This window comes from Betta splendens, chromosome 2 (assembly GCF_900634795.4).
Source record: "Betta splendens chromosome 2, fBetSpl5.4, whole genome shotgun sequence".
NCBI classification, from domain to species: domain Eukaryota; kingdom Metazoa; phylum Chordata; class Actinopteri; order Anabantiformes; family Osphronemidae; genus Betta; species Betta splendens.
Window position 1 is genome coordinate 11,280,522 of NC_040882.2, and position 26,341 is coordinate 11,306,862.

General features: G+C 41.0%; 1 protein-coding gene, 1 long non-coding RNA gene and 1 pseudogene across 2 annotated transcripts in view; all 3 read right to left on the reverse strand.

Moving 5' to 3' along the window:
* Positions 1–1,519: 1,519 nt before the first annotated feature.
* LOC114866595 (NLR family CARD domain-containing protein 3-like) lies at positions 1,520–12,941 on the reverse strand (annotated as a pseudogene).
* A 1,763-nt stretch (positions 12,942–14,704) lies between these two features.
* Positions 14,705–16,712, reverse strand: LOC129603838 (uncharacterized). The gene is made up of 2 exons (XR_008694065.1): positions 16,228–16,712; positions 14,705–15,006 (listed from the first exon to the last, which is right to left on the reverse strand). It is a non-coding gene; the product is annotated as an uncharacterized LOC129603838 (long non-coding RNA).
* Positions 16,713–18,806: 2,094 nt separating this feature from the next.
* The window catches only part of LOC129603000 (NACHT, LRR and PYD domains-containing protein 12-like), a 53,552-nt gene continuing 46,017 nt past the window's right edge, over positions 18,807–26,341 (reverse strand). Inside the window, exons 10-11 of the mRNA XM_055502247.1 lie at positions 19,573–19,619; positions 18,807–19,453 (exon numbers count right to left, since the gene is read on the reverse strand). Of these exons, the coding sequence (XP_055358222.1) occupies positions 18,807–19,453; positions 19,573–19,619 (694 nt within the window). The remainder of the gene's footprint in view (positions 19,454–19,572; positions 19,620–26,341) is intronic.

Sequence of the window (26,341 nt, forward strand, 5' to 3'; positions counted from 1 at the left end):
AGGTTCAGGAACCAATGGGTTGATGATTGGAGGCACATCAGTCAAGGGTTCAGAGGTGCAACGTTGACATGCGGCAAGATCCATTCCCAGAGGGGACAGACGGTTTTGAGCATAACGCACCTCCACATTAAAACTCTGCAACGACATTAACCAGGCGGCCACACGTGCGTTTGTCACAACGCCTTCTCTAATCCGCTGGCTGTTCAGAAAAGAGACAGGTTGGGGGTTCGTTTCAATGATTATCTTCTGTCCACCCAAATAGTTAGAGAAGTGTTTTATAGCCCACACTGTAGCTAAAAGGGCTTTTTCACAGTCTGAATACTTAAGTTCTGGAGGTGCCAGTGTTTGCTAGCGTAGGCTACCACATGTTTGTCTTGGCCATGAGCTTGGTAGAGACCAGCACTTAGGCAATGTGTTGAGAACCCCACCTGCAGGTGGAATTCTTTAGTGCTGTCAGGGCTTGCATCGCTCTTTCCTGTTTTACACCCCAGACAAAAGGGGTTTCCTTCTTAAGGAGCTCTGTTAGAGGTTTAGCTAGGTCTGCATAGTCTTCTATGAACTGACGGGAGTAATTGCACATACCTAGGAAGCTGCGAAGTTGCGAAACGTTTTCCGATGCTTTGATGTGAGATCTCCCTGTACGCAACTAACTTGGGGTTCCACTCCGGTGGGGCCTACAAGGAGGCCTACGTAGTTTACTTTGTTTGGTCCTGCACCATTGACATTTGGACAGAGAGACCTTTGCACCTGCAGTCGTCAACTGACAGAGCACATTGGTCAAGTTCTTCCAGGTGGGAGTTAAGGGTGGGGCTTCGCATGAGGACATCAGGACATCTTCTGTCCCATCGTTTTGCACCAACAGAGTCATAACTGTAGCTCTGTTTTGTACTTCCAACAAATGAGTGGCATCTAGGCTGAGTCCTAGGGCAAAGAACAAGTTAGAAGGTTGAAAGAATGCTTGGGAATGATTTACGTGTTGTCCGGGTTTCATGGTAATCCGTATGGACTTGTATTTAGTATGAGCTGGTATCACTACTGGTTGTGCTGTAGCTACTTGACATGCTTCTGGATTTGTCCTGATTTCAGACCATCTGGGTCATCAATGGTTGCAGAGGTGTTCACACCGGTAAGCGACCAAAAGATGTTATTGACGGTATCTACCTGGACATCCATGCGGACAAGCAGATCGCTACCAACATAGATGGAGTGTGGAGGATTAGGTATGACCAGAAAGGAGTCTGTCAGGTCACGCCTGTTCCGTTGTATTTTGAGTGCACAGACTCTGATTTCACCACCTTTGGAGTAGGATCGATGGGGAAACGACTGGCTTTGGTTACAAACAGGATGTTTTGATTTGTGTGTGAGAGAGAGTCATATAGGTCTGCGCTGATGGCGGACTTGTCTACCCAAAGAGCAAGAGCTACATCATCGACCTGATGACTTTCAAGCTTCACGCCTTTGAGGACTCTTTGAGGAAAAGTGGGGTTGGCCAGGGTGCATAAGAAGGTGTCTCGCTGGGTCAGAAGCTCAGTGGGTGGTCATGCCGCTTGGGTTCTGATGGGCCTAGGTATGGTGCTTCTTCCCTAATCAAATCAGGTGAAGAGCTTAGTTTTACAGCCTTCACCGCAACGACATCGGCTGTTGCATTCCTTTTCTTTCTGAGGCCTTGGGCCATTTGTTCAAGTGTCTCCAGGTCCTGTTCATCAAGGCCTGAGGTGTTGACGGTGGGCTGACGTGGGTTATTGTTATCAGAGCGATGGCGTTTGCTATTCTGGTTAAAAGGTTTTCGTTGGAAGGAACCCGGAACCCTCTGATCACGAGGGCGGTGGTTGTGTGAGTGTGGTCTTGCCCTCGTGTCCCATCTATTCCCCCTGAAGTCAGTGCGGTGTTGAGTTTGAAAAGAAGCGGAGGGAGGACATTTCCCTTCATGCCTTTCGTAATTGGGTCTTCTATCAGGCTCATAGGGTCCGGATAAATCTTGCTGTAACTTTGTCTTAGGAAACCTCGATGGCTTCCGGCTGTCTTGGGTTAGAGGGGGCTTAGAGCTTTTCTCAGTGTTCTTCGATTCACCGTTATGTGCTCCTTCTAGTGTTAGAGGTAAATGCTTAGCGTTAATGGTAAACACAGCGTTAGGTTCAGGATTCTTTGGATGAATCTCCTTGTGTTTTGCGAACCCCAAAGATGCCAGTTCACGTAGGTGTTGGCTAGTGGAGTTGCGCGGATTGGCCAAAATGCCAAGATGACTGCTAGTAGCAAGATGGAGGTTTTTGATAAAAAGTGTTTTGAAGTTTAAGTCTTCCTCCATTCCTGGTTCATTTCTAGAGCCGAAGTAGGCTCGAAGAAGGCGTCGGTAGTACGCCTGTGGGTCTTCCTGTCGGGCTTGCTTGATAGCAACAGCTGCAATTAGTCCAGATTGGGAGACAGTATCACTGTATTCCCGCTCTAGAGCATCGCATAGCAGGTCATAATCATCTCTGATTATGCTGGGTTGTCGTTCAATGAAATTGCTAACATCACGACTCGAGGTTAATTTGATAAGATATAACTTATCATAGGTTGTAGACTGTGGATACCTTTGCAGGTAAAAGCTGATGTCCTTTAAGTAGCCGGTGGTATCATGAGAACCACCAGGACAACTGATGTTGCGTGCTATCTTATCCAAATCTCTCATAGAAGGTCTTTGTGATGCGTTTTGACCTAGAGGGGAAGAAGGCAATGCGTTTGCAACCACTGGTGAGGAGCTTCTGTGCGAGTATTGTGCTCTCAGTGGTTCAGGTGGGAGGTAGGAGTGGAGCACGGCAGGTGGCGGCTCCTCCTTCTTGGGAGGGATTGCTTCCCTTTTTGTTTGTTGGTAGGAGGCATCATGGGAAGTGTGTGTCTTCCCTATTTCAAAGGAATAATCAGGATCTTTTCTAACCTTAGCTAACTCTTTCTCATGTTTTTCTTGGAGGCGTTTCATTTCGCATGTTTTGTTTTTAGCAACAACCAATTGATGGTGCAAGTGTTGGATTAGTTGTTCCTTCCTACTTCCTCTAGTAGTAGGTGTGTTTGTTTTAACTGGATGCACATTATCATGGCCATCCGTTCCAGCATTGTTATCTTATCCTTTTCGTTCAAGGACTGGGTTAGGGCGTCAGCAGTGAAGTCTATTAACAGGTTGTCAAGTTCCTTCACCGTAGATCCCTGGATTTCTGTCATGTATCCAGGAATAAAAGCTTGGGTCAGCTCATTTAATGCTTCTTCCGTGGAAGAAGTTCAGTTATTTAAATTCAAACGCTTCTTTAACTGGAGTGGAATTAAATTCTTTATGGAAGTTTTTTTTTTTTTCCTAAAAGTTCTATACACAATATGGCAATCAAAGATAACAGGTAAAAATCAATCAAATAGAATAAGCAAAAAAAAAAAATTGCAAAGGTAATTTAGCCCACTCAAAAAAAAAAATTCAATAATAGTTTGCAATATCAAAGTATTTGCAGTCTATATTCAAAGATCAGCAGTTACCTATGAATTAATTTTAACTTTAAAAAAAGGAGAACTCATTAAAGTCATACAATGTATGATTTAATCAAAGGTGGGTAAATAGGATTAAATGTGACTAGTCATAAGAAAAACAACGTTTATTAACAATGAAGGCTATTTAAATCCAACTATGAAATGCACTGGGGCCTACTCTGCTGGAATGCCTGCTTTCTGACTCAGTTAACCAAATCGGCCACTGGGTGGAGGCAGAGAGTAATCACTCAGATTTTAATTCCGTTTAAGGACGACAGGGTGCTCTCGACTGGGAGGCGCTGTAAGACGGTGACGTCAGCACCGACAACTTTTGGGCACGCCCCTTGAAAGGCGCTCGCTGCAGGTAAAGTTTTAGGTCAGTTGCGCTCTGGCTGCGGGTCAGAGCACTTAGTTCATACACTTAAGTTTAGCACGGCGGCTACACGCTTTGGGCTCCAAGGCCTAGCAACAGTTCAACGTTTGAACTCAACAGTACCAAGTCTTAACAACTTCGGATCATTTATTTCCCACTTGGCATTGCACAGTGGGCAACTTCAACGTTTTCACTATTTAACCGTTTTTTTTTCAGTAACAACAAGGAGTCTGTATGAATCACCAAGATAATGCGCAATAAACGTCACTCTTCCCCTGTCAAACAGTTCGTTTTAACAGTTTATCGGGAGCTGGGTAGCTAATCCAGCTGCTCTAAAGGGAAGGTCTGGATCAGAGGTGAATTAACTGGAACACGCAGAGAATCGACTTAATCCAGGGCGCAGCCCTTAGTTCTGGAACACGTAGCAACCAAGGAACTCGCCAACATTGCACAGTGGGCAACTTCAACGTTTTCACTATTTAACCGTTTTTTTTTCAGTAACAACAAGGAGTCTGTATGAATCACCAAGATAATGCGCAATAAACGTCACTCTTCCCCTGTCAAACAGTTCGTTTTAACAGTTTATCGGGAGCTGGGTAGCTAATCCAGCTGCTCTAAAGGGAAGGTCTGGATCAGAGGTGAATTAACTGGAACACGCAGAGAATCGACTTAATCCAGGGCGCAGCCCTTAGTTCTGGAACACGTAGCAACCAAGGAACTCGCCAACAAGGCCTTTAATTTCACACAAGCGTACGGCGACGCTCAGTTATAACAATGTTTGCAAACACACTTCAATCAAAACAATATTCCTCTTCTACGTATTTCTGACTTCGTCAGCAACGCTTTACTATCTGCGCGCCCCTCTCGGCGCGGACTTAAACAACTACACTCCACAGCGCACGGCCGTGTACACTCGTTTTATTGTAAACCAACTAAGCTTCAGATCAAGCTTTTTCGAAAGTCAAACAAGAAATGCACCAACAACTGATTCTACTCAACCGACCTATGGTTCACAACGTTCTCAGACAGGCAAAGGTATGAAATAGCGCCTCACACGAGGCACCAATTATATGTAGCGGATTCAAATTATTAATAGTTTGATATTAATGCAGAAACATTAATATACCTCGAAGTTGGGGCACCAGGTTTGTTTTAAAGCTGAAACCACGCTTGTATCAATCTAGCCAACGCCAGATGTCAATTCAATAAGTTACCAGTTATTAAAAACAATAACAACTTTCTTGTGATAAAACCAAATCAGTCTCTTATGCCGTGAATTCTCGCGGTTCAGTGACCTCTGCTTAAATCTGAAGAGCAATGCACACAAAACCAGATTCCTTTTAACGTCTTATTAATCTAACACTACTGGATATATGAATAACATAATATGGAAATACTCAAATAAACAGAATAGAAAGAGGAGGAGGAGGGGAGAAGAAGAGAACGATCAGAATGAAATGATGAACAGTGAATGAATCAATGAGTGAAAACCCAAAGAATGGTCAAGACCTGAGTGTGTGATGGCTTTGATCAAGCGAAAAGAGTATTTGTCTCTAACTAATTCGAATCTAAGGATAGCTAATCAATTTGGAATGTTCAATTTCAGAGCTTTGAGAAACACCAGAATTCTCAGAGGATCAGAGATGTTCGTCTTGCCTTAGTTTGGAGCTGTAGCGCTGTGCAGCGTCTCCCGTTACCGGTTCGGTTGAGTAGACGTGCCCTCTCTGGTCCAGGTGCCACGGCCTCTGGGCCAGGAATCGTCGCCCGCGGTGATGATGACGGCTCGGGTTCAGCGAAGTAACAGTCAGCCAGGCTGGACTTTCCAAGGTGTTTCAAAGCGTCAGCGCTACTTAAACCAGCCCAAAAAGGAAACGGGCTGGAATCTAATTTAACTAGTTCGATCAAAAATAGCGAGTCAATTAAGGACTGGTTGTGATAGTTTCAGTTTCACAGAGTTTCTTGATGACTTTCTAGGCTCGAATGATGATCTTCAGTGGTTTGAATGCATCACAACTTCACTGAATGTGAAGGCAAAAGGACATGCTTAACATTAAATTGAATAGTAAAGTCGGGGCTATAGTGCTATATAAATGTATTTTACGTGTATCTAACACAGCCTCAATAAGAAACAAGACCTAGACCCAAACCTATTAATCTGTGGCTCACATGAAAGCTAAGAATCTATCCAATCCAAGGCCATGCACCAAAGCATGCTACCTGGCCAAGAACGATAAATGCTAATTGCGAGCTAAATAAACAACATAAACATTAAAATATTGTCATATAAAGTCCATATTACTGGTCAACCAACGCCAATTTTATTCCTACATTCTGAAAGCCAATCACTCTGTGACTTTCTAGCCCTCCCACAGAGCTTGTCTGAAGTGATTTATTGGTCCCCCATCTGGTCATGTTTTTTATTGCACCTAGGCCATAAAACGTGTTGGGTGACTCTCACTAGCTTGGAGTCCTGTCAGTCCTGGTTTGGTGTTTCTAGGTCAATTGCATAGCTTCTAATGAATAAAATGACCTCACTGATAACAGTCAGTCGTTGCTAGGCAGAGATTCAGCCCCCCCCCTCACCCTTCTGACTAAATATATCAACCAATTCTATTGCTATTTTAGCTTCTATAAAAGCATTACACATCCACAGTACTGTAGTCGTCTCATGACCTCATCTGACTGTTTCCTTAAGAATTGCTATAACCTTGTCATCACAGCACACAAGTGTCTCCCATATTGTGATGCATTCAACTAGACTTTGTGGTTGCAGTGATAAATTTATTTGAATGTACAGTAAATGCAGTATACTTTTCTTCCAGAAGATGACAGAAAACAGGCATGGGGCCCATACTAAACTGGTTAACTGAATAAGTAAAGGTTTTTCTGAGTAACACAGATAAAAACAACATGAATCAAATATGTCATGTACAGTAAGTTTTGTTATTTGCTCATTATACATTGGATTATATTGAAGAAATAAAATGAAGATTGGAAAATTAGCCATTATGCATTGTTTAATATAGGAAGAACAGGTTAAGTGAAATTGAGTAAGATTAAAATTTACAATCAAGTGGGTTGGGTTTCTGATTGTTGTGTTAAATATAATAAAACAAATAGTATAGTATAGTATTATTATTATAGTAATGATTAAATATATTAGACATAATCAACAAAAAGAGTAATAAAGTCTCAAAGAGAAAAAGCTAGATGGAAGATAAATTGTGAATTCTAACCTAAGAGTCTCCAGTTTACAGTGAGGGCTCCTCAGTCCATCACACAGTAGCTTCACTCCTGAATCCTGCAGGTTGTTGTTACTCAGGTCCAGTTCTCTCAGACTAGAGGACTGAGAGCTGAGAACTAAGAATTGAGTTTGACAACTTTTGCCTATGAGGCCACAGTTACTCATTCTGATGAGACAACAAGTTAATATTTGAGTCACATTTTCATGCCCTTTAGTGTTGACCCTAAAGTACAAAAACTACATAAGTCAGTCAGAAAAAGACAATGATCTCAAACTGTAAAAAATACTTGAATGTTAAAATATTTGATAATAAAGCTCTTCTAATTTTCTACAATTATTCAATCAAACACAAATTTGACCCGACCTGAGAGTCTCCAGTTCACAATGACAACTCTATAGTCCATCAGAAAGTAGCTCCACTCCTGAATCCTGCAGGTCGTTGTTGCTCAGGTCCAGTTCAATCAGACTAGAGGACTCAGCTGAGAACTGAGGACAGAGCTTCACAGCTTTTCTCTGTGAGTTCACATTTATTGAGTCTGATGAGACAACAATGGACACGGTGTTAATACGGTGGGTATTTATGAGTAGGTAATGAGTCTATTTTATAATTTAGCAATTGCCCACACACGCTTCCTCCATACACTTTCAAAATAAAAGCACAAATCCAGACCTTTAGTTAAGAAAAACAATATTTTTGCTTTCAACTGTTTTTATTATGGTTAGTTAATGAGACAATTTTATTGTTGAGACTTCCTCCATATGCTTTCAAAATAAATCCATATTTTTAGCCAAACTTTTAAGCCAACTTTTTTTTTACTTTTCATGAGACTATATTACTGTTTAGCAATTACCTGCACATGCTTCCTCCAACGCTTCCACTCAAAACTATTTGGCTATTTTGAAACATTATGCTATATTTCAACAAAAATAGATTTGGCTAACCTTTATTTATTTATTTAACCATTTCTTCAGTATTAGCAAATCATTTTTATTTCCTCAATTTGAAATTCAACCACTTCAGCTTCTTCTGCAAATATTCATCTTCATTTAAAGAAACAAAATATTTAAGGTACATTCATCTATGCTTTAAGTGTGTAGGCTGCTTTCTGTTATTTTTTAAATGTTTCAGATTTTCAGGGTTAGGTTTTGATTCCTTTAATCTTGACTCAAATACAAGAACTACACAAATTAGTTGTCATAGATCCAGCTTTTTGGTCTTGTGTTGTGCTTAGTTTCCGGTTTTATTTTGGTATTTCCTGTTGTTTCCAGTCTGCCTTAGTTCCTGTTTACTTACCCAGTCATGTGTCACACTTCCTGTTTTATTTTGGTATCACTTCCGGTTTTGTTCTGTTCTGCTTAGTTCCAGCCTGTTCAGCCTGTCATGATTTTACCACCTGCACTCCATTAGTCATTAGTTAGTTACTTATACTCCTGCACTTACCCCCTTGCTTTGCCAGATTGTTTAGTTCAAGCACTCTGTTTGTTAGCCTTCCAGCAATCTCATTAAGTTTATGTTTTTTTGACTTATGCCTGTCTGTTGACCGTGCTTTTGCTTTGTCCCTGCCTGTACCTCTGCTAAGTTTGGATTACTGGTTTTGACTACTGCCTGCTTGACCACGTTTTTGCCTGTTGTTTGGTTTATTCTATTTAACCCTGTTTGTTTTGAGTCCTGTCTCCCGAGCTTTGCATTTGGGTCCTTCACTCCTGTTCGCTCCTGCTAAGCCGTGACATTAGTCAGATGACAAGGTCTCATGTATTGTAAAAAAAACACTTCTCTATAATAACCACATTTAATTTCCTACATTTATCAAATCAAACAATTCTGAAATGTTCTGACCTGAGACTCTTCCGTTTACAATGAGGGCTCTTTAGTCCGACAGACCATTTCTCCACTCCTGAATCTTGCAGATTGTTGTTACTCAGGTCCAGTTCTGTCAGACCAGAGGGCTGAGAAATGACAACTGAGGACAGAGCTTCACAGCTTCTCTCTGACAGGTTACACAAACCCAATCTAAATAGAAAACAAATGTCACTTTGTTATCTCCCATGTGTAAACAACAGACTATTGTTTACTAAAGAACACATCAAATGTCCACATAGTACATACAGAGCTTTGTTGGAAACTTTAACCACTGGCAGCAAATTTAGTAGAGCCTCCTCTGATGCAGTATATTTCTTTAAGTAAAACACATCAATATCTTCGTCTGATGACAGTAAGATGAAGACCAGCGCAGACCAATGTGCAGGAGACAGTTCATCTGTGGGGAGTGTAATGGAAAAATTTTGCCTTGTGCTGTTTCTTATCCAACACACTCGTCATGTGCTGGTTAGGTGCAATACTGAACATTCTTACACAAACAAATAATCTCTTGTGCCCTGACGTACATCAAGTCTAAACATCTGATGCTCCATTTGACTGACTAATAATTTCTGATATATGTTTGTCTTTTACACCCGGACTCTGGCTCCATCCTATCTGACTCCCCACCAGACCCAAGGCTGTTAAAGCAAATGCATCTTGTCTTGGAAGCTCAGTGTTCCTTCCTTTGGATAACAAGACATGACGATGCAGAAGTGAGAAAGCAAACATTCTCACTCACAGCGAGATAAGGTGGCGCAAACAATTCCATTGCTGCAGAGAGACATTCCACCAGAGCCAGAGAAAGGGGTTAAAAGGCAGAGACAACTTGAGGATCGTGGGCTCTTTGCATCACACCTTCGTGGTGTGTGCACTGATCTCCCCAGCTGGTTTTTTGGTTTGTTGATGTGCACGATCAACATCCATGCTTTTTATTTGCTTTCCCCATTATTTTTATTTTCTTTATTATTTCAATAAATCGCACAAAAGGACAACTCTCTCTCATCTACTTCTTTATGGAAAATTTCCACCACAGGAGATGTCCTGATCTCAGGTAATGTTGCAACTCCTCGACTAGAGAGCAATCATTCATTTCATTCAGACAGTGGAAGAGGTTGAAGCTTTTCTCTGCAGGGAGAGGCTCTGAGATCTTCTCTTTGATGTACTGAACTGTTTTCTGATAGGTCAGGGAGCTACTTCCTGTCTTTGTCATTAGGTTGTGTAGGAGACTCTGATTAGATTCCAATGAAAGTCCGAAGAGAAAACGGAGGAGCAAATCCAAGTGTCCATTTGGACTCTGTAAGGCCTTGTCCACAGCACTTTGATAGAACAATGTTGATTGGTTTTCAATCCATTTAAACCACCAGGATGTTGATTGTTGTTGTGACAGCAGGTTTACTCCAGAGTTGATAAAGGTCAGATGGACATGAAGAGCGGCCAGAAACTCCTGAACACTCAGATGGATGAAGCAGAACACCTTGTCCTGGTACAGTCCTCTCTCCTCCTTAAAGATCTGTGTGAACACTCCTGAGTAAACTGAGGCTGCTCTGATATCAATGCCACACTCTGTCAGGTCTGACTCATAGAAGATCAGGTTTCCTTTCTGCAGCTGCTCAAAAGCCAGTTTTCCCAGTGACTCAATCATCATCTTGCTCTCTGGACTCCAGTGTGGATCTGTCTCAGCTCCTCCATCATACTTGATGTTCTTCACTTTGGTCTGAACCACCAGGAAGTGGATGTACATCTCAGTCAGGGTCTTGGGCAGCTCTCCTCCCTCTCTGGTTTTCATCACATCCTCCAGAACCGTAGCAGTGATCCAGCAGAAGACTGGGATGTGGCACATGATGTTGAGGCTTCGGGACGTCTTGATGTGGGAGATGATTGTTGTGGCCTGCTGCTCATCTGTGAACCTCTTCCTGAAGTACTCCTCCTTCTGTGGGTCAGTGAACCCTCTGACCTCTGTCACCATGGCAACACACCGAGGAGGGATCTGACTGGCTGCTGCAGGTCGTGTGGTGATCCAGAGGCGAGCAGAGGGAAGCAGGTTCCCCCTGATCAGGTTTGTCAGCAGCACATCCACTGAGGTGGACTCTGTGACATCAGTCAGGGTTTTAGTCTTGTTGAAGTCCAGAGGAAGTCAACACTCATCCAGACCGTCCAAGATGAAAACAAGCTGGAACTGGTCAAACCTGCAGATTCCTGCTGCTTTGGTTTCAGTAGAGAAGTGATGAACAAGTTCCACCAAGCTGAACTTTTGCTCTTTAAGCACATTCAGCTCTCTGAAGGTGAATGGAAACGTGAACTGCATTTCCTGGTTGGCTTTGTCTTCACCCCAGTCCAGAGTGAACTTCTGTGTTAGGACTGTTTTCCCAATGCCAGCCACTCCCTTTGTCATCACTATTCTGATGGCTCCGTCTCTTCCAGCTGAGCCTTTAAAGATGTCTTCTGGTCTGATGGTTGTTTCTACTTTGTATTGTTTCCTGGACACTGTTTCAATCTGTTTGACCTCATGTTCAATGTTGACCTCTCCAGTCTCTCCCTCTGTGATGTAGAGCTCTGAGTAGATCTGGTTCAGAGGGACTGGGTTTCCTGCTTTAATTATGCCTTCAAACACACACTGGAACGTCTGCTTCAGCTGAGATTTAAGTTGAGCCTGACAAACTGCAGCATGACTTCCTAAATAAAACAATAAATCCTATTGATAAGCAATATGTTAAAACGGACAAAATATAAAGCATATTAATAAATGTTTGATTGCAAAAGTTTATAGAAATCCTCTTACTGATCTGCAGAAAGTCAGCCAGCTCCTCCTGCTTCATCTTCCCCAGAAGGTTGACTGTGATCTTCAGAAAAGCATCGCTGCTGCTCCTCTGCTCTTCATCCTCACCATCCAACAGCTCCTCATCCTCCCTTAGATTTTTTTAAGCATTCTGGGTATTCTACACTCAGAACCTTTTTCATCTTCTTTAGCTCCTTTTTCACAAAGGTGACAATGTTTTCCTCTAGAAGCTGCAACAGAAACTATATGAATGACAGCATCTATGAAGTCAAATTAGGGTCACATTAGATTTGTGCGTGCGTAAACTTATCTGTGCGTGCGTAACCAGATTTGTACTTGTAGACTTAGTGGGGCTATACCATGCTTACTTTGAGGCGTTAAAATTATGGACAAATCACGGCTACATTTACAAGTAAAATATTGTGACCTTAATTTGCCTCCACGCTCTGATTGGCTAATGAACAAGAAAGTTGTCCCAGTTCTTTGATTACAATAGTAATCTTGTAATAGTAATCTCTTGCGCCCTGTCGTACATCAAGTCTAAACATCTGATGTTCCATTTGACTGACTAATAATTTATGATATATGTTTGTCTTTTACACCCGGACTCTGGCTCCATCCTATCTGACTCCCCACCAGACCCAAGGCTGTTAAAGCGAATGCATCTTGTCTTGGAAGCTTGGTGTTCCTACCTTTGGATAACAAGACACGATGATGCACAGCGAGATAAAGTGGCACAAACAATTCTATTGGTGCAGAGAGACATTCCACCAGAGCCAGAGAAAGGGGTTAAAAGGCAGAAGCAACTTGAGGATCGTGGGCTCTTTGCATCACACCTTCGTGGTGTGTGCACTGATCTCCCCAGCTGGTTTTTAGTTTATTGATGTGCACGATCAATATCCATGTCTTTGATTTGCTTTCCCCATTATTTTTATGTTCCTTTATTTTTATAATAAATCTCACAAAAGACAACTCTCTCATCTGCCTCTTTATAGGAAATTTCCACCACAGCAGCACATATATTTGAAAAACTGAAAATCTCTTAAAACATCAATAATATAGTTGAATATTGATGATGCATTATGATATAAGTCATTTTTTTGGGATATACTGTATGTATATTTATACTTTTATTGTTGTAGCATTAACATGTCTTAGACGAAAGTTGAACCCAGGTCTCCCACACCAAAGTCATGGACTTAAGCAATTGAGCCACAGGATAACAATGCAGGGAAGGACAAAGCTGAAGAGCTTTCTATACATGGAGAAAAACACTTTTACATGTTGTAGTAGCCCAGGGGGGCTATTCCTGTCCTGAACCGCTAAGGCCTATGGGTAAAGTAATCGTTCTTGTGTTTGTAGTGTTATACTTAAAGTTAGGATTTAAGTAATGTTATAACTTTGGTTAAATTAATTTAGCATTTTGTTCATGTGTATTGTGTTCTTGTTTTTTGTGTGCTGCACTCTAAGGGAGGAGAATTTGCGCGTGAGTGACCCTTAGGGCGCAGTGATATATTAGATGTGTGAAAAATGAATAGGATTTGCAATCTGCTGAGGGAGTGAGGAAAAGAGTCAATCACTTGTTGTGTCTAAAAGTACTGTTATGATGTTTACTTTATTAAACAAAGACTTGAATGTTGCAACAGTCTCAAAGGTGTTAACTTAAAGGAGACATATCATACTTCTCATTCAAAAAAATATTAGACTTTAATGTCTCAGTAAGGTCTCTGTAAATTTTCATCCCATAAAACCCTTTAGATCGTCCACACTGCCCCTGTCAATATGTTGTTTTCACTCCCCATCAGCAAACGCTGTGTTTTCTGGGCGTGTCGCAAGCGAAGCTGCTCGCCACACCTCTGTGCGGAAGCGCATACCTTTTTTGTTGTTGTTGTTTTTTTTTTTTTTAATTGGCTCCATGGATACGAGCCACCGCACGGTTAGGATACAATAGGTGGCAGTAGTACGACATTGAGAATACAATCCACCGCAATCCTCCACAAAAGAAGAAGACCCACTACAGGACTGCACAACATTAGCCAGCCAGCTAGTTCGTAGCGTAGTAGAACCATACGTCTACAATCCCGAATCTGACCCTGAAGCTGAAGAGGAGGCTGTTGAAGTCGCCACATTTCGGCTGATGCAAGATGTGTCTCATTGGTAATGTCGCATTTACTTCAATTTAATTGATTTATGTAATTTGCAAAGCGACTAGCGGTTGCTAATGCGTATTCTAAATGGCCTGTGCAGCTTGAATATTCACAACACGACTTACCTGGAAAACTCTCGTTAATAGATAACACTACTTTAGCTCACGTTATACAAATAAATAAGTTTGAGAGCATAGCTGAAATATAAATACATTTTACATTTACACATTTCACTGTTTTACTTTTGCTGCTGCTCTGACATAATTTTATTTAAAAAATGTGCATTAATATTTAGAGCAATCACTGCATGACCTACCTGGGAACAAAAAGCATTGGTTCAAATTATATATATTGACCTGACTGCTTTTAATTATGTTTTTTGTCATTCTTGATAAATCTCACAGTAATATGTCTCTGTATCTGAAGTTGTTACAGGTATCTAGTCTACAGAGGCTAGTGAGCTGGTGCTGAGAATTCCTTGGGTGAAGAATCTGAGTTGCCATCTCTTCATGCTTGGGTTGTAGATGAAGGCAGAGTTTCCTGATGGATAAAACACTAAAACAGTCATTGTATGATGGATGTAGACCACCTGTGGAAAAACTCCTTTACCATTTGAGTAAAAATGTGTTTTTTGTGAGTGCAATACTCATTAAGAATTTTTTTTTTTATATATAATTTATATGCTTTTTATTTATGGCCGCTTCAACTTTATAGCTTACCATATTAGAAAGAGAAAAACATGTAATTTCAATACTATGATTTCCTGAATAAAAAGTGTTTTCCCTTCAGAAACAGAGTTCAGTGAAATACATAATAGTTAAAGCCAACTTTATTGTAAACCAAAAAAATGCACCACTACTCCAAAGCTAGAACAAACTGTTACCTTCACACTCCAATGTGCAATGTACAGGTTACTGAGTTAATTAAGAAGTCTGGGGGTTTGAGGACAGAAGCTTTTGCAGGGCCTTGCAGATGAAATGCATGAAAGTAGGGTAAACAGGGAGATGTGGTGATCCTTGTTCTCATCACTATTTGGAAGACTGAGCGGAAGCAGTCCTCTACCAGATGGAAGCTGTGGCTGTCCTCACCATCACCTCATCAAACAAAAAGGTACTGCAATCAGAATTGTAGATTAGTGAAATGTTCAGTATTATGTAGGTCAAAACCTTCTCTAATGTAAGAATACACAATACCAGACAAAAAATTAAACCGAACAAGAGGACAGGCCTGTCTGTGCTAAAACAACATGTAGCCGGCCTATCCTGACTCTTAGTCTTGGCCGAAAAGATCTTCTGCGTTGTGTTTTCTTATATTGAGAACAGGACGACTGCTGCCTTGCCGACTGGTTTATTTGCAAATCTGTGTAAAATAAAATAAACAGTACAGCGACTCCATCAACCGGTCTCTCACATACACACCCTCAACGAGGCTCGAAGCCGACTGAGGCAAGAAGCATCACACCGTTTATACATTTTACTAAATTAAAATGAACAAAAATAAATCACAGGGTGATCATATAGCTTAATATACATATACTTATTTCAAACAATCTACTATTACTCTTTAACATACCAGTGGCAACTTTTATAATATGTTTCCATTGGACAACACCAAATGTTAACAGTAAATACAAAAAAGAAATAAAACTCTTAATGAAAACAAAGATAAAAAGGACAATGAGGGAATAAACATACCTGTGTAAAATAAAATAAACAGTACAGCGACTCCATCAACCGGTCTCTCACATACACACCCTTCAAAAAAACACAGAATCATCGCATGAAAGACCGACCACATGCTCCCCAAACCTAGCTTACGAACAGCTAACTTTAGCATTTCATTTCAGTGCTGTACAGTCTTACAAAATACATATAAATAAATACTGACGCTTAAAACGAAAATAATTTAATTAACTTCGAAATGCAAGTTTAGAATTATCGTTTATCAACGACATGTGTTAACATATATACAGGAGCACCCGCATAAATTCGCCTTACCTCAACGAGGCTTGAAGCCGACTGAGGAAAGAAGCGCGACTTGACCGGAAATTACATAGCCAAAAGGGCAGAGGTCACAAAGAAAATAAATTCAAAAAATAATAAATAAATAAAATTTCCCTCAAAATAAAAATCACATAAACCATGCACATAATACAAAAATATGACATAAAACAAAAAACAATGGATGGATAATTGGTGAAATATAAAACATCGTAGTTCACATGCTACAAACAGATAAACAGTTGTTACAATTCAAATATAAAATCTAAACAGTATATACCAATTAAAATCTTCTATTGCCTATCTTACTGTTGGTACATACAAACTAACATACCTTTACTCCTGAGCTGGGCAGCAGATGTCCGTGTACCAACAGTCTGCAGTGATTTCTTTGTTTGACAGCCTCCTTGCATGTGGGTAACTGGGATGTGGCTCCCTACAGTATAGAAAAGACTGTTACATTTACTGTAAATTGTATTGGTCCTACAAATATAATGGCTATGGTACAAGCTATAGGTAACTGACCAGATAATCAGCAGGTATTGTAGAGATGTGACTAATTAGCAACTAAGCTTGCAACACAAGACAGTAATCATTCCAACTAATCATGTTAGAATTTGATAGAACAATGACATAACCCCAAATCACAAGTTGATTTAGGCTGTGACACAGGACGGGGTAATAACAAACATAACCGCGTTCATCTGCAGTTTCTTTTTGTAGCAATCGACCAGCTGTAGCTCTAAAGTGCAAAGGCCTAAAGGCATGCTAACGGCTAACATAACACACAAACAGGAGCGGCAGCACGTCAACAGGACAAAAGCTCGATCCACCGCTCCCTGTCTGTCGCTGATCGAAGGCCCATCGCTATTAGCTGTTCCCCACACAGGTGTGTGGTTGCACCAACTCAGAGTAGCACATTTGAAATGGACAAAGGCTCGGTTGACTCACTGTATCCGTTAGCAACGCTAGCGATTAGCTTGTCTCACATGTGGGTTACTGCATTTTAAACAGACCCAACTAACTTATTTAGATATCACAAGTATCAAGCACAAACTTACTACAGCAAGCTAGATCCACCGCTTCCTGCCTGTCGCCGCTGGAAGGGCGATAACGATCAGCTGTTCCCCCCAGGTGTATGAGATTACAGAAAAAGGACAGACGCTAGACCCACCGCTCCCTGGCTGTAGCCGCTCGAAGGCTGAGAGCTATCAGCTGTTCCCCGCAGGTGTATGCGATTACAGAAAAGACCAAAAGCTGGACCCATCGCTCCCTGCCTGTAGCCGCTCGATGCCGTTAGCCATTAGCTTTTCTCCACACAGGTGTGTGGCTGCAGGAGCCCACATGAGCACATTTGAAGGGGACCAAAGCTCGGTCGACTGGCTGTAGCCGTTAGCATAGCCAGCTACTAACTTGCTTCACACATGGGTTACTACATTTTAAACGGACAAACTAACATTTTAAAACATTATAAATATCGAGCATGTACTTACTTCAGTGAGTGGATGACGGACTGTAGGAATAGATCCTTTTTTTACAACATGAGCCGTGAAACAAATCCAGCATTGTACGCACCCTGTTTGAAATGCACATACGTAAAAATGCTGAGGCAGTGTTTCTGGCACCGGTCCGTTAAAAATAAAAGTGACTCACAAAGTCCTCACTTGTTGATCCCTTGGTAAAGTGAATAGACTTTAGTGTTGGTTAGAACGCCCAAAAACTGAACTATTTCTATGGGAGGACTTGGGCGCTGCCGTGTTCGTCTGTTCACGGTGAGTGAGAGGGGGAAATGGCGGAAGTCCAGTTTTGGTTCGGGATCATTGTGGGGGTGGTGGTTCAGGATTTGCAAGGAGAACTTTCAACCACTGTGACGAAACCTGGGGAACGGCCTCAGAGTAGTAGATATCTCTCTCCATTGGATGAGAAAATTTACGTTTTCAAAATGTGAAAAAAGCAGGAAATGCATTTCTACCGTGCTCAGTGTGTGTATATGTGACCCATAGAGTCATAGGAACGCTCCAAAATGTCTAAAAAGTGGATTTTGCATGATATGAGCCCTTTAAGTCAAATGTCAATGTTTTAGTACAAAATCATGTGTCAATCATTGTATCTATACAGTAAGTAAGATGAAAGGTAAAGAGCCTTCTCTAAAATGAACAGCTTTAAGCATAAAGTTTAAAAGCGATTATGCATATTTATTACAGGCATCAGAAAATTTAAGATTGGTAAGCTCAAACACCACCATATTCAATTCAATTCAATTTTATTTATATAGCGCCAAATCACAACAAGATTATCTCAAGGCACTTTACAAAGTAAGGTTTAATTCTCATAAAACAATGTGAAAATGCAATTATCACAGGATGCAGCTCACAAAAGTAGACTTGCGAAACATAAAAACTTCAATGTCAATCATTGGAAGGGTCACTCTTTCTCACACAGGTTTCTATTAGGGTGCCACAATTGTTCACAATTCACGAACCATAATGCATTGCGATCTAATTTGCACACAATACTGAATGCTTTAATGTTGACTTTATTTCTCAAGAAACAACAATTTAACAGTTTGAAGAATAGCTGAAAGTGGTTAATACAAAATGGAACTCCTGGATATATCTATAAAAGTAAAAAGGCGAAGGTTAAGAGCCTTTTCTGGATTAATAAGTAATTTATGTAAATGTTTAATATCATTAACATAATCAAGATAGTGGTAACTGAACAAAAAGCTGAATGTTGCAACACTCAACAAGCTACAGTTTTGATGTAAATGTAAAAAATGAAGAAAATGTTGTATCAATCTTTGCAAGGATAACTCATTCACACACTGTTAGGGTGCATTACCCATGCTGCGAAAAACAATACTTCACAGTAAATAATCATTAATGGGTAAAAATAGGACCGATTATTCTGAATCTATTTCTGGATCAATGTTTTTCTTCTCTTACGAAACAAGACCCGAGGATGAAAAGGCAAGACCTGAATTGCATCTTTACACACAGACACTGAGGAAGCAGGAGACCAGAACCTAAACCCAGGAAAAAGAGGTTCAGTGAATGTGGTGTAGAAGGTGTGAAGGTGTATCAGTTCTTCATAGGAGACGCTGTAGAAGGACAGAGAACCAGCAGAGCAGTCCACAAACACTGCTATTCTGTTAGACACAGGGGGTAAAAAGAATGCTGATCTGTAAGACCTACTAACCTGGGGGATAATTTTCGAGGAGATGCGTTTTGCTTTGTTGTTATGCCAGACAGTGTAAGTAGTCTCAGAGCAGCTCAGACTCCAAGACTGATCATTGTATCCAAATACACAGTCATCACTCTCTCCTTTCCTTCTGATTCCTCTGTAACTCACTGATATTTCAACCTTTCCATTATACCTAACTTCCCAGTAACAGCGACCAGTCAGACCATTACTACACAGCACCTGAGGCCAGTGGTCAAATCTGTCTGGATGATCAGGATATGACTGGTCCTCCTCCACATGTGTCACCTTTCTGTTGTTGTCAGACAGTTGTAGTTTTCTGTTCACTGTGTTTGTGTCAATTGTGAGTTGACAGAAATCTGATGGAGAGAACAAGACACAATTCAGCTGCAGTTATTGATCTATCATCAGTTTAATGATGACTCGTGACAGTTTGAAGATGGTTGAATGTTGCTGATCTCAGTAAAAACACACTTACACTTTCTCAGACCTGGTCTCAACCATCGGACTCCATCAGGCTCCAACCTAAAAGGAGGAGGGGGTCAGCGACATGCAGACATGGACATTACATGGCTCTAATACACGCAGGTTTAGGATTGTGCTACTTATGTTGCTGCTGGATAACAGGTCAGGGTAGGAGGTGACAATATGCTGTATATTGCAACAGATAGCAGTGATTTTGCCCTTTTAGTCTGATTTCATCAAATATTTTTGAATGGCGATTTGCAGGTGACCTGGACTGACTTCTTCCTGTTTTCTTGGCCCATTGGTGTCACCTGAAGGCTAAAGTGTAAAAGCCCTGACAAGCTCCTCCCTCTCTCTCTCTCTCCTGCTTAGCACTTCATTACAGCAGCCATGTTGTTAGCAGCCATGTCAAACTATGTCTAAATGTTGGTCCATCACACACTTAGATCGTGACCATTCCTTGTCCTTTCACTCAATGATTCATTTATTGCTGTTCCATTAATTGCCGTTAACATTATATGTCATACTTTCAACACACACAGGTCCTCGTTCATCAATACTCAATGTTCATCCATTGCTGATGATTTCATTCTGATTGATTGCTCATTTCCTGTTCTGTTTATTTGAGTAATTTCATATTATTTTATTCCTATATCCAGTAGTAGGAGTAGTAATGAAATATAAAAAAGCACTTTGTGCTGCTAGAAAAACATATTATTCCTCCCTAATTGAGGAAAACAAAAACAACCCCAGGTTTCTTTTCAGCACTGTAGCCAGGCTGACTAAGAGTCATAGCTGTGTTGAGTCTTCTATCCCCTTAAATCTCAGCAGCAATGACTTTATGAACTACTTTACTAATAAAATTATCATCATTAGAAAAAACATTCAGCAGCAACTTCTTCCAAATGACAGAAAGCACTGTCTAGATCCATCCATCCATCCATTTTCTTGTCCGCTTACTCCCTAGTGCGGGGTCACGGGGGTGCTGGAGCCTATCCCAGCTGGCTATGGGCGAGAGGCAGGGTACACCCTGGATGGGTCGCCAGTCCATCGCAGGGCAACACATAGACACACAACCATTCACACACACACTCACACCTACGGGCAATGGAGAGAAGCCAATCAACCTAATGCACGTCTTTGGACTGTGGGAGGAAGCCGGAGAACCCGGAGATCCATCAACTTTAAATTTATGAAATCCTCTGTCTTACCTAGACAGCTTCTTCTTCCCCATAACTCTTATGGAGTTAACCTCAATAATTAACTCTTCCAAGTCATCCACTTGTCTTTTAGATCCAATCCCAACCAGATTACTCAAAGAAGTTCTACCTTTAATCAGCTCGTCCATATTAAATCAAATCAACCAATCTTTACAACTAGGCTATGTACCACAGGCTTTTAAGGTGGCTGTGGTCAAACCTCTATTGAAAAAACCAACCCTTGACCCTGGACAACTAGCCAACTATAGGCCCATTTCAAATTTACCCTTTATTTCCAAGATTCTGGAAAAAATCGTGGCTAAACAATTATCTGACCACCTGAGTGGGAATAACCTGTACGAAGATTTTCAGTCAGGATTTAGAAAACATCATAGCACAGAAACAGTTCTGGTTAGAGTCACTAATGATCTTCTATTAGCTTCGGACAATGGTCTAGTTTCTGTCCTTGTCCTGTTAGATCTTAGTGCTGCATTTGATACAATTGATCATAACATTCTATTACAGACACTAGAACATAGAATCGGGATTAAAGGAACAGCATTGGGATGATTTAAATCCTTTTTGTTGAATAGATTCCAGTTTGTTCATGTTAATGATGAATTCTCCACATGCACAAGGATTAGCTATGGATATAAATATAGTTAAAATCAGAAGCATCCTCTCTCAGAGCGATGCAGAGAAACTGATCCATGCATTTGTTACCTCTAGGCTGGACTACTGTAACTCCTTACTCATAGGATGTCCTAACAGCTCCTTAAAAAGCCTACATCTTATTCAAAATGCTGCAGCCAGAGTTCTGACAGGACTTAGAAAGAGAGATCACATTTCTCCTACATTAGCTTCTTTGCACTGGCTGCCTGTAAAATGTAGGATAGAATTTAAAATTCTCCTACTCACCTACAAAGTACTCAATGATAAAGCTCCTTCTTATCTTAAAGACCTCATAGTTCTTTATGCTCCCAGCAGAAAACTTCGTTCTCAGAGGGCTACTTGTGGTTCCTAGAGTGTTTAAATGTAGAACAGGGGGCAGAGCTTTTAGCTACCAAGCTCCTCTCCTCTGGAACCATCTCCCTCTTCTGGTTTGAGAAGCTGACACACTCTCCACCTTTAAGACCAGGCTTAAAACCTTCCTTTTTGATAAAGCTTATAGTTAGAGATGGTTCAGGTCACTGGCAATTATTGTTAGTCACAGGAACCATCTCTTAGTTAAGCTGCAATAGACATAGACTGCTGGGGGACTTAATTTATACACTGAGCTCCTCTGTTTCCTTCTACCTCCTCTGTCCAATAACCTCCCATCATTGTCCCATGTTTAACTAACCTTGTCTCTTTCTCTCCAGTAGTTGTGCTTCTCTCCCTTTCTCTCTCTCTCTCTCCCCCCCACTCTCTCTCCCTCTCTGTCCTCACCTACAGGTATCATTGGACTCAAAGTTTGGTGTCTGTGATGGGCAGCTGCGGATCCAACCATCCTGCCTGCATCCAGTCCCTGGTCCTACCATCCTGCCTGTGCTCTGTCGTTGCTTGTTGTTGCTTGTTGCTGTTGCTGTGCTTTTCTCTCTCTCTATCCTCTCAACCCAACCAGTCGAGGCAGATGGCCGCCCACATCCAGTCTGGTTCTGCTGGAGGTTTCTTCCTCGTTAGAGAGGGAGTTTTTCCTCTCCACTGTTTCTGTCAAATTAAATGCTTGCTGTATGTGGGATTTGTTGGGTTTAGTTGTGTGAGGTTTTAAACCTTACTTTGTACAGCCTTGAAGCCTTGCCTTGAAATAACTTTGTTGTGATTTGGCGCTATATAAATAAAATTGAATTGAATTGAATTGAATTGAATAGTATTAGATTAAAACGATTATAGGAATCTGGTTTTGTGTGCATTGTTCTTCAGATTTAAGCAGAGGTCACTGAACTGCGAAAATTCACGATATTAGAGAGATTTGGTTTTATCGCAAGAAAGTTATTGTTGTTCATAACTAGTAACTCATTAAATTGACATCTGGCGTTGACTAGATTGATACAAGCGTGGTTTCACGCTGGACACTCCTAGCTGCCTCCCTGTCCCCAAGCCTTAATGCTTTCTTCTTTTCATTCAGGGTGGCTCATGATTGAGTAACCCATGGCTTGTTGTTAGGAAAGCAGTTATATCAGGTACATGGGTGTCCACGCAGATAATTATATAATCTGTGATGCAATCAGTCAGTCCATCAATGTCCTCCCCTTGAGTTTCACAGAGAGTCTCCCAGTCAGTGTCTTCAAAGCAGCTTTGCAGAGCAACACCTCATCTGTCCACCTTTTAAGAGTTTTAATTGTGGCCGACTGCCTTTGAACCTGAGGTGTGTATTGTGGCAGCAGATGAATCAAATTGTGATTTGACTTTCCCAGAGGGGTAAGGGCAGTGAAAGAGTAGACATCCTTAGTGTTAGCATACATCAGATCAGTGTCTTCCCACCTCTGGTGGAACAGCTCACAAACTGGGTGAATGTAGGAAGTGACTTGTCGAGGCTGGTGTGATTAAAGTCACCGGAGATCATAAAGAAAGTGTCAGAATGTCTGGACTGCAGGTTTGAGATGACCGCCTGTCGCGGCAGCGTTTGCTGAGGGGGGGGTGTGTAAACAGCGATGAGGATAACGTGTGGAAACTCTCCAATATAAATATTGGATATTTGTAAATAATATGGATGGATGCCCACAGCCAGCAGTTCGATGTCAGGGCTGCAGGTTTGCTCTTTGACCGTCAAATGTCCAGGATGGCACCACTTATTGTTAATAAAAATGGCAACCCCTCCCCCTCATCGCTTCTTCCTGGGCACTCTCTGCCTCTGTCAGAGAACTGTAAGATTTGCGTTAAGTGGTAAATGCAAGGAATGTAATGAAAAAAATCAGCAGGGCGAGGACCAATCCACGTAGGCTGACCTCCATCGTAAAACTGTCTCTCTTGCCAATGTGAAGTACTCCACAACACGAGACCTTCTTCCTATACAGTACAGTATTTACTTTTCTGCTCCCACGGCAGAGAGACACATATTTGGTTTGAAGTGAAGCGTTTTGGTTTGCTTGGATTTTTCTGTGTGAAACTGAACCGAACCAAGGAGAAATTGCTACAAGTTTACAAACTCATCAACTGACAAATGGACCAAAGAAAGCGAATTAAGGTGTGAAAGCACCCTAAGTGTCCTTCATCCAGTCACGCTGATTTGACCACAGAAAAGCGAACAGCGGCTCATTTGACAGCGGATGTCATTTACGTTGATCAACTGCGAAAATACGTCTTTAAATGACATCATTGGCCGGAGCAGCCAGTCACTCACTGACTTACTTTGCAAAATAACAGAATTAATTGTGATGTGTTTATTTTATTTTCAATTCAGGTTGGAGTTCTTTGTGTGCGCAGTCAGATTTTCTGTACGCGTCAACTGAGTCAGCATTGCGCACGCGCGCAGCTTAGAGTGAACAGTCAACTCATAACTAAACAATGAATAACTAACATGAAGAGTTGAGGTGGAAAGAATACAAGTTTAGCTGCGGGTTTTGAAACTCTCCCTGTGATTAGTGAGGGCTGTTGTAAAGAGATACTTTATATATAGGTGCGTAATATTTGTAATAGACTTATTTTTTTATTTTCACTGAAATTACTGTATTTTCTACCCTAAACAGGGAAGCCAGGGTTCAGTGGGTGAAAGAAAATTAAGAATATATCTCTTTTCGACGCTGTGATGGTAGTGGAGAGAGAAGAGGAGGAGAGAGACTCCAATTAAAGACGAGAAGCAAAAAGAGAGTAAAAAGGGGTAGACACCTGGCACACATTAAACAAAGCCAGAATGTGTTAAATATGAAGGAATACAGACATGCTCAACATCAAATTAAACAGCAGAGTCTGGGCTACAATGTTTTATAAATATATTTAAGACGCATCAAAAACATGATACAACAACTGATTCTCTCTAGCGCCACCTAATTTAGCACACATGACGCTTTTTTGGTTCCTCCACTACGATACTTCATGCAAAAAATGTAGACAGTACAGGTGGAGAGAACAACACTCACTGTACACTTTCACTTGATGTAGCTCAACATTTCTTCAATATTTTGTTTATTTTACTGGTGAACCAATCACATTTTCTGTTATTCCTACTCCTGGGTAATAATTCAATCAGTCTGCAAGTTGCTAATTGTCCCGTAGAGCCTGTCACTTTCAAAGGTTACTGCTAACCTTTGAAAAAAAAACCACCTACTAGCGCCAAAAGTAAATACAGTGGCACGCTATAATTTAAAAATAATTAGGTAAATCACTGTATACAACGGTAATGTTATCTAAAAATCCCATGATGCACTGAAAACTAGTTATATACTGAAAAGACAATCTCTCTGTGATATAGTGTCACAACTCAGGATATGTTTTTTCTTAGTAGTTTCCTGTTTTATTTTTGTTAACTTCCTGTTTAGTTCTTGGTCTGCCCTAGTTTTCTCCTGTTTTGCTTTCCCCATCATGTAATTTACCAGCCGTTGTCAATCAGTAATCAAGTCAAGCATTTAAACACCCGGAACTCACCACACTTGTTGCCAGATTGTTTGATCACGTTCCTGTCTCTCCAGCGTTTCATACCCAGTGAGTCCTTCTCATGTACCAGATCTGGATTGTGTTTCGACCGCCTCGTTGCCTGTTACTTTGATTCTGGCTTTTGGACTCAGCCTTGTTTTTTTGAACCCTGCCTGGAGATTAGACTGTCTGTGCTGCTATCCTCATGCCAACTTGCGCTTGTTTGACCACAAGCTTAAATGTACATAAACCCGAAGTCTGAGTGTGCCGTGCGTTTGGGTCCTTCACCGTGCTGATCCATGACATATAGGGTAAAATACTGTTTAAATTACAGAAATGTCTAACAGTGACTCAGACTCATTGACAAGTGTTTGGTAGTTGTTTGATGTTTAGATTTACAGTAGTACCGTAGGTTAAATGATATGGAGATGAGGCTAATGGGATCCATGACATGTGGGTGTTGCAGGTAATGAGTGGGTGGATAGGGTGGCAAAATAAAGCAATGGACAATATTGAAGGAAGTATCAAAATATCGAAAGGAGATGGGGAAAGGTATAGTTTGGATGAATATTTTGAAAGAATGCCAAGAAGAGTGGGGCATGAAGTGCAAAGGCAGAAGGCTGCATAGTACTGTATATAGTAATGTAAAAGAGAAGATGAGGAAAAAGCAGAGGAGCACGAAGTTGAGGGGGGGGGTCTAGTTATATTAAGCTGATTAACTTAAATAGATTTTATCTCATCTGATTTATTGAGTAGTTGACCACCTCATCCCTAAGAATTCCTGTTGTGAACCTAGAACCTATAGTTTCACCCCATCATTTGGGGTCCCCATATACTGGAAAAATCAAGTGGTTTGTGCTTTAATATCTTTGTTGTTGGGTTTAATATAAAAAAACAAACGTCTATTGAGTCGAGCCCAGAATTCTTCATACCCTTGTCACATTCTGACCTAGTTACTTTCAGTCAACCAGCAAGGCTTTCTTTGCAGGCTTTCCCCAAAAGATAAGATAATGTACGAGGCATCATTGAGGA